Source organism: Carlito syrichta, unplaced genomic scaffold, assembly GCF_000164805.1.
Source record: "Carlito syrichta isolate Samal-C Ts95f unplaced genomic scaffold, Tarsius_syrichta-2.0.1 Scaffold303179, whole genome shotgun sequence".
Lineage (NCBI taxonomy): Eukaryota > Metazoa > Chordata > Mammalia > Primates > Tarsiidae > Carlito > Carlito syrichta.
In genome coordinates, this window is record NW_007247275.1 from 579,864 (window position 1) to 588,460 (window position 8,597).

General features: G+C 43.6%; 1 protein-coding gene across 1 annotated transcript in view; it reads right to left on the minus strand.

Annotated features, from left to right (window-relative positions):
* The window catches only part of ADAM12 (ADAM metallopeptidase domain 12), a 332,164-nt gene that overhangs the window by 91,007 nt on the left and 232,560 nt on the right, over positions 1–8,597 (minus strand). The window contains exons 10-11 of the mRNA XM_021712307.1: positions 4,034–4,203; positions 1,412–1,496 (exon numbers count right to left, since the gene is read on the minus strand). Coding sequence (XP_021567982.1) covers positions 1,412–1,496; positions 4,034–4,203 — 255 coding nt within the window. The remainder of the gene's footprint in view (positions 1–1,411; positions 1,497–4,033; positions 4,204–8,597) is intronic.

Consider the following 8,597-nt stretch of genomic DNA (forward strand, 5'->3'; position numbering starts at 1 on the left):
AATTTGGGCTACTTGGAAGGCTGAGGCGGAAGGATCGCCGGAGCCCAGCAGGTCGAGGCTGCAGTGGCCGGGAGCGGCCGCTGCACTCCAGTCTGGGCGACAGAGTGAGACTCCAACTCAAAAAAAAAAAAAAAAATTATGCCAATTTTAAGTGACAAAGTCAGTAGCAACTGACCATGGAACCATGAAACAGAAAATGATTCCGTCTTAAAAATCTACAGGCTGCTCTGTAAAAAAAAAAAAGGTTGGGATCTGACTTGAAATGAACCCAGAGCCAACACAAGCCAAACTTTCTGAGGACTTCCATGGTGGAGCTCACACACAGGTCCAGATCCATAGAAAACCAGGGAGCAGCCAGTGCAAGCCGGAAATCCGCAAAGTGGGTTCCATCCCTCCGCATGGCTTATACCTTTAGTGCGGGGCTTACGTTCATGACTAGCCCTGTACCCAGAGAAGAGGAGAATGTCTGTGATGTATATTCACAAAGAAGATTCAGTTAGGCAGTACGTGGAGAGAAAGAAAAAGTCAGCGGAACATAACTCTTTCCACCCTTTCCTACTACTGAACGCTCACAAATATTCTGCTTAAAAAATGTGGAGGAACTCCTGGTTTCTTGGAAGGGCAAGGCTCTGTTTGTTGACTAGAGATGGAAGAACAGTCTCTGAGGATACTCCCTGTCTGAGGGCCGGTGCGTAGAAGACACTAAATTTTCTCAGCAGGGACAACGTAGGATGAAAACCTGTCCTTTAATGATCTGATAAAGAGGGACACGAACCCCCCTTTTGGGCAGCCTATCAAAGATACCTCCCTCTTAAATCCATAAGAAGTCCCACATTTTCTTCTCGTTTTATTTCCTTTTGCAAACATATATAGTCCCTATATGACAAAATTATCCTCGTAAAGCCATAAACCTTGGTCTCTGCCTTCCAAGAATAAGGTTGTTTTAAAGATAAATTGTACACCAGCCAGAAGGTATGTAAAGCATTTGCAGTGGTAAAACGTTAAAAACCTCAGACTTTTGGCTGATGGACTTGGAGGCAGAACCATCAGAAAACCATCACATGGGAATGTCTGGTGAGACCACAGTACTTCCAAACAGCTGTGAGATGAGGGCAACCCCAGTGCCCTGGCTCACCCTAGGGCTAGGAGGAATTCCGGGATTGGAAAGTCCCGGTTGAAAATGTTTCTTCATAAAAGAGGTAGACGCCTCCACTGAGCTATTTTCTGTGCCTACCTTTCCTGTGTGCCATTTGCGTTTTATAAACAGTCCTTAAAATATTGTAGGGCATATAAAATTATAAATATAACTACAGTCTAAACAGCATTCAAGGAGAGAACCTAACTTCACAAGGTCTGATAAAAGTAGTGACTTCCTGGGGAATCATGAACAAGGGAAACGTCCTTGGCTTACCATGACAACTCCTCCAGACTGTTCTGCTGTGCACATGCTCATGATTGGTGCCATGCCGATGGTGGTCCCTTGGAAATAAACCCCACTAGGGAATAAAAGAGAGAACTTGCTTTAATCTAATATAGAATAGAGCATTTTCTAATATTTGAAATTCTGTTGGAACTTCCTATAACAGAGTATGCAAACATATGTATAAGGGTATGTTTGCATGTGATTTTTATCTCTTTTTCCATAAAAATTTTATTTTTAAAGTTGTATCGTGATCCTCTCATCCTTTTAGAGTTTTGTTTTCAAGACTCAGAAAACAACTGGCTGGGCTCAGTGGCTCAGTTTGTAATCCCAGCACTTTTGGGAGGCCGAGGCAAGTGGGTTGTCTGAGTCTGCGGGTTTGAGACCAGCCTGGGCGACTTGGTGAGACCTCCTCTCTACAATAAATCAAAAATTAGCCAGGCATGGCAGCTCGTGCCTGTAGTTCTGGTTACTTGGAAGGCTAAGGTGGAAGGATCGCCGGGAGTCCAGCAGGTTGACGCTGGGGTGGCCGTGAGTGTGCCACTGCACTCCAGCCTGGGCGATGGAGTGAGACACCGACTCAAAAAAAGAAAAAAAGAAAACAAACAGTCATTATTTTGTATTTATAAATTATATTCTGCCTATTTTCTTATGGACTGTAGAGAGCAGCTCCATTTAAACAATGTTTGCTGATGGAAAGGCTGGAAAAAGTCACAGAGAATCACTATTAACTAAAATAAATACATTAGATGGTTTACTAGATTTTCTGTTGTAGCTGAATTTGCTTTCCTGGGTAACTCATTATAATTCTGCCAGAATCTCAAACTCCTTCAAAATGTCCTACTAATATAGCTTGCAAAATTGAAATGGGCAGAAAAATAATCAATCTCCTGGAGCCAATGTCGAGTAAGCAAGCACTTGCAAAGCCTTGGCACCCAGGGGAAAAGCTTCTAGAAGGAATATCATGGCTTCAGTGCAGGCTTCCTCCTATCTGGAGTCTTAATCTGATCATGAATTGAAGGAAACCAAGGGTTTGTTTAACGCAAATTCTGTTAATTTCAACCTCATGCATGAAAAACTAAACATCATGCTTGTTGAATCTCCTTTAAAGAAATAAAATGCCTTACCAATGCTATCCTGGCCATGTGTATATACAGATAATACATATATTGTCCAAAGGGCTAGGTATTTTAGCCATGACCAATTGGACAGAAGGTGGTAAGTGTACATAAAACTTCATCTATTTCTCCATCTATTCATCCATCCATCCATCCATCTCTTTGTCTATCCATCTAAACCACAATATTCATATTTACAACAGTAGGAGTTTTGGCCTTTATATCTATATAGGCCATATGAAGAGCTACAATTATACATGTATCTAAATAATAAAGTTATGTAAGATACTAATTTATTTCCAGATGTTCAAGTTGGACAGACTACATTTGGGAAAAAAATCAAAACAAAACTTTCTGACTCAAAATACATAAAATGTACTTTTAGTGGTTCAGAACTAATCAATGCATAAAATGTGAGGCAACCACAAATATCCAAGACAGGGGAACCCTGCGAAAATGGTCAAAGTAAATGATCAGGGAATGCCAATAGCCTCAGCTCAGATATATGCATTTTCTAAAGTGAGAATAGGATAGGTCTGGTCTTTAATGTTCCACAAATATTCCATAAACTAGATCTGATTTGCCAAAGGAAAGCATTTCTGTTCCTGAAGTTTTCACTTCAGTGATATAAGCTATATGCGAACAAAAAATAACGGCACAAACTATTTAAAGGTTTAAATAAAAACTTGCCACTTCTGGAAACATCTACTTCGTACTAATTTAGATTATCATAAGATTGTTCTTTTCTTTTAAATATAAAGGTGTCTGTAATATCTTACCAATCTATTATGTTACAGTTATGCTTTCCTCACCTTATTATCTTTGTTTGTCATGCTCTGAAATTTTATTGTTGTCTTCTCTCAGTAGACTGGAGACTTCTGAGAGCAGGGAGATTTAGTGTTGGTCACCATTATATTCAAAGTCTCTAAAACATTGGTTTCTAATAGGTACTCAATGCCTACTGATTTAAATAAGGAATACAAGGTTAATATGCTATGCTACTGGTATTTTCTGATCTAGAAAACCAAAGAGTAACAGCTGAAATAGAAGGAGGAATGAGATTTTTTTCCCTCCAGGCATCTGACAATATTTGTCCAAATGTACTATCCTTCGATCTTATATAAATATACATTTTTCATTAATAATAAAAAAAGAGGCTTTTAAAAAATAGTCTACTCAGGACAACTTCATATTAAGACTAAAATCAGAAAAATTGGCATAGAGGAAAATGTCCAGATTCTGAGGGTAGGAAATAAGAGTTCTGGAGAGGGATGGGATTCCCAGGGCATCTAGAGGGTGCCCTTCCTAATAAGTGCGCTGTTCCAAGTTGGGATGGCATCCGACCTGTGGTTGTGGGCTGAGAAACCCCCTTGCAGATGGCTGGGTGCGCTGCAGAAAGGTGGCAGCTCTGAGGGCTGTGCAGGCAAAGCTAAGGAGAGACAGAGCGAACAGAGGGCACTGTTTCTTTACGTCAAGAGGAGACAGAACTCCCTACCTGATAAGCTGTGCATTGTCATGGGATTTGCGAGGTAGAAGCTTCATCTTCCTCCAGTCCAAAAATTCATGGAGGCTGGTGAACGGGTCCTGACTTATGGAGCATTTGTCAATATCATTCCACACTTCCACGCCTACCAAGACGACCCGAATGTTCAGTGGTCTGTAAAACTGGGCAAAACAGGCATCCTTTGGGACTCACATTAATGAGAACTTAAAATGAAAAATAGAACAGATTTACATCGTCTGAAGCTCACTGACATGGGTGAGGAAAGCATCTCTGTGCCCCTTTGTTCCTGTGGCATTAGAATTCACAAAATACTTGCAGTGCCTGATGCAAAGTGATGTGTTAACCGAGTTCTCAAAGGTTGACCAATTAGGTGCTAAACTTATTAGCCTTTTTTACTGTCTGCCTGTATTTGTATGAAAGCACACATTTCAAATGATTCATTGGTGATTTAAAATGTGCATATAGATGCATATTATAGCTAAAGACGGCCAGTTAATATTCACTGCAAGAAAAACAATGAGTGAATTAGGATCTCTCAGACACTTCTGCCAAGGACAATAACTTGTTCGTTCTGCCTATGAGTTACTGAAAATGAATCAGTGTTATTTTCTCAGCAAAGTCTCATTCTTGGCCAACACTATTTTGTTCTGTCACCGATAATCAACCTAGAAGGTTTTTAATTAAATGAATAAGTCAATATCGTTCAGAATAACAAAGGCATAAATAGAGTCCCTCTTCAGGAACTTTAATGACCATTCTTCTCTCCACAGACAGAAGTTAGCTCAGGAACACTGTCGGGGAAAGATATGTTAAATGAAGTTCCTCTTTTATGGGCTTGCAAAGCAAAGTTTCAGGCGCATCCTTCGAAGCAAGTCTTCTCACCCCCTCTACGGTCTCCCAACTTTGGGGGTTCCAGACTTCAGCCAATAGCCCATGCTCCACAGGTCGGGTGGGTCAGAGGGCTGAAAAGCGACACTCCCAACAGTCAAGGGATGGTGTTATCTCATATGAGCCCAGTGGGCCAAGATGAGCAATCAGGGTGGAAGTATGAACTCCCCATTGTCCCCATGTGCATGGCATAGACAGGGAGATGGCTCTATGCACATGCTTGAGGGGGTGAGGGCACGTGGTTGGCTGTAAAACTTTCCAGTGCCCCTGACGTATGAGGCAGCACCTTCGTCTTCTGAGACTCCAGGTAGCCAAGGAGAAAAATGTGGCTAGTGATAGCAGCCACAGCCAAGCTCCAGATGTGAACAGGTCCTATTCTCCGTTGCTAGAAGCTTCTTGCCAAAGAGTAACAAAACTCATAGGAGCTCTGCATTTGGTAGGTAAACGCACAATTCCGATGTGGTAAGCGAAAATACAAGAAACTCCTCAAAGCTGTGCACGTGACCCCAGATGTCCCCGCAGTCATATGGTGAGCATTGCATTAGCAGAAGAACATGACTGGAGTGCACACGACATTATAGAACATAAACGGCTTGCAGTGGTCCAATGTGGCTTCAAACAGATCACAGCGACAGACATTCCATTAATGAGTTAATGAGACAATTACATGAGCAAAATACTGCCCCATGGTTTGTTTTTAATCAAGAATTGCATGGCCTGTGGTATCGCCTCGCAAGCTCCCAGCCCAGGCTTCCCGGGCAGAATTAAGTTTCTGGAACACTGAATGCACATGTTTGGCTTCTGTCCTTTGAGAGATTACATTTTCAGCTGTATTACATACAAAGGTCACAGCTCTCAGAAAGCAGAAATGGAGGAGATTCAATGCTGATGCTCACACCAGCTTGTTAAGCAATGTCCCTGGGGTCAGATACCCTGCATGGGTTTCAGGGCTGTCATCTGGGACGGGACATTAGGTTTGCCTCCCAGGAAACAGTAATGGCGGTCTGCAAAGGACTAATTGCTCTCATTTTTCAGTGCTAGGCTTGTTGCTTGCTCATCAAGGAGCCTTTCATAATAATGGTGGGTTTTGCATTTCCTCCCACTAGTCACACCTTTAGTACAGATTTCACACTAGTAGCCTATAATGCACAATGCCCCTCTCCAAAATCAGCGCCACTGATTAACTGTCGTATGTGCTAAGCTTGCAAGCACATCTTCATACATAATCTCTTTGCAGCCTGCTCTGAAAGTTCTTCCCAGGGCTCCCAAGGGGTTCCTTTGGGTTTTACCTAATCATAATCACCAGCTAACGTTTAGCACGTGTCACTACATCCATGCTATAGCTTAGTTCTCAAAACCGCTCTATCAGTTAAGAACTATCGTGATACTCATGTTATCGTCAAGGGCACTGAGGCTTGGAGAGGCAGGTAAGTTACTTAAGGTTACGACTGCCTGGCTGGGGTCGGGACACAGGCTGTCTGTCTCTGACGCTCACTGTTTAAACTGCTAAGCAACACTGCCACCTTCTGTGAGGGCTGAGACTCTTCTCCAAGATGGTCCACTAAGACCCCAACCCAGAGAGAAGCTCACGGTCTCTGCGGAATGAATGGACCTTGACAGCTGCCTACCTGACTTACGAATCCAGAACGGATGTGAACACAGCCAGCAACAAATATTTGCTCAGCTCTTGCTGTGGCCTGGACTGGCACTAGCAGAGAGAACAAAGATTAGGATGGCTTCACCCTTGCCTGCCAAATGCTTAGAGGTTGCCAGGAGGATTAAGGCATGGGATGCTTAGCCGCTATTCCAGCGGACTCCAACACAGTGAACTGCCACGCACTAGTGCAAATAGGAAGTCCCTGGATGCTGCCTTGAAGGGGTCAAGAAAGACCTTCTGGAAGAAATAAAGAGGTGGAATCCCCTGGGAATCCTTCAGGCAACTGGTTTGGGAGAGGAGGGGAAGAAAACTGTCACACGAGTGAAAATACCCTGAGAAGTTAAATACACAGAAGGTAAGTCCTTTAAGAAGTAGGTCACTAAATTCACAGCTGGCACTAACTTCTTAACAAATAAGAAGGAGGGCAGATTGGAGGTGAAGGGGTAGTAATCATTGCACGGCGGGTACCCGCGCTGTGATCGCACCCACTCTCTGGTCATGCCCGCTCCATGGTTCCTGTTGAAATTTAATCAGGACCTGGGGAAAACGTCTGAGATTGGCCTAGAAGTATGAGTGTTAGACATGTGTGCTGTGTTTCACTTAGGAGAGGATCTCCTGAACATTCCAGAACGTCACCTTTGTCACTTAATTACGTCTCTGTCTTCCAGCCAGGGATGGCTTTCTCCCTCTTTATGCCGACACGGCCCAGCAGTTATTAATTTAGAATGGCCTGGGAGAGCCAAGACTTCAGCAAATGAGGAAGCTGCCACTGGGACTGTCAATGCTTTGGGGACTGAGATACTCCCACTCGCTGAGTTGCAAAACTGAAATTTGGAATGCTGAACAGAGCCGGGGTCACCAGTTAATAGACTGGGAAGCATGGACTCTCCAGGAGCCTGGGTATCTCCCCCAGAGTCTTTGGGGTTTGCTGGGGGTGAACAAGAATGCCAAGGCTGGACACATCTGTGCGCTCAGCAAATCAGCTCTCTCCCTGCTGGAAACACAAGAACAGCCAGGCGGGTAAACTCGATGAAGTCCATTAAGACTTTTCTGAGGCACAGTGTTCTTTAATTACCAATGCAAGTTATTAACAAGCCCCTAATTGCTCGTTTTTGTTTTGCGAATGGAAGCAAGACATAACCTAGAACGAAATGTAAAGAAACACCAACACAGAGGGCCAAAACACATCTCTTTTTAAAATGAAGTTTCAGCAACTTCCAGTTTGGGTGTAAATACAATTCATCACCTTCCACACCCGAGGCCTAAGAAGAACCCATGTTCTCTCCTTTTTGCACAGTCTGAGGACAGTGCTGAATTCTTCATGCACAGTGTTTGATGCACACTGCACAAAGCCTTTCAGAATTCAGCAGAACTTCTAGAAAGGCTCGTGTCTTCCTTTTTTTTCCTGAAAACTCAGAAAACTCCATTCAAATTGAATAGGATTGCTTGGAAACAAGGCTTCAGGGAGGCATCTTCACGAACCGTGATGTGTAAATTCCAACCCCTTGGAGGATCCTGGCTCTGAGAACGTCAGCAGTGACCGGGTCCCTTCTCACACTCACCTCACAGGCAGGAGACACAGCAGTTGCTTTGGGACAGTGGCTGCCTGCCAGGTTGCACATAAGGACTGCTGGGGTGCTTCTGAAATCTTCTGAAAATACTGATGCTGGGCTTCCCACCCCACCTCATGAAGGCAGCAAAGCCCCTGTCCTCTCCAGCCAACTCCACTGTGCAGGCGACGGTGAGAAGCCTTGCTTTTGGTCTGAGAGTCATTCGCATGAAATGGTCTGTGTTCCCTCCCTATTGGATGTGCTCAGAAAGTACAGGTGGCTCAGACAGGTAGCGTCACCATTTCCTTGCGGGTGGGTGTGAGCAAATACCCCTGAGGTTAGACCAGATTTCCAGGGGCTCTTTCAGCAAGAAAATAGGGTCTTTGTGAAAGGTAAGTTTCTTTTTTTTTTTTTTTAATATTTTTTTGTTATGGTTTTGTGGGGTACAGTTAAGGGTTAG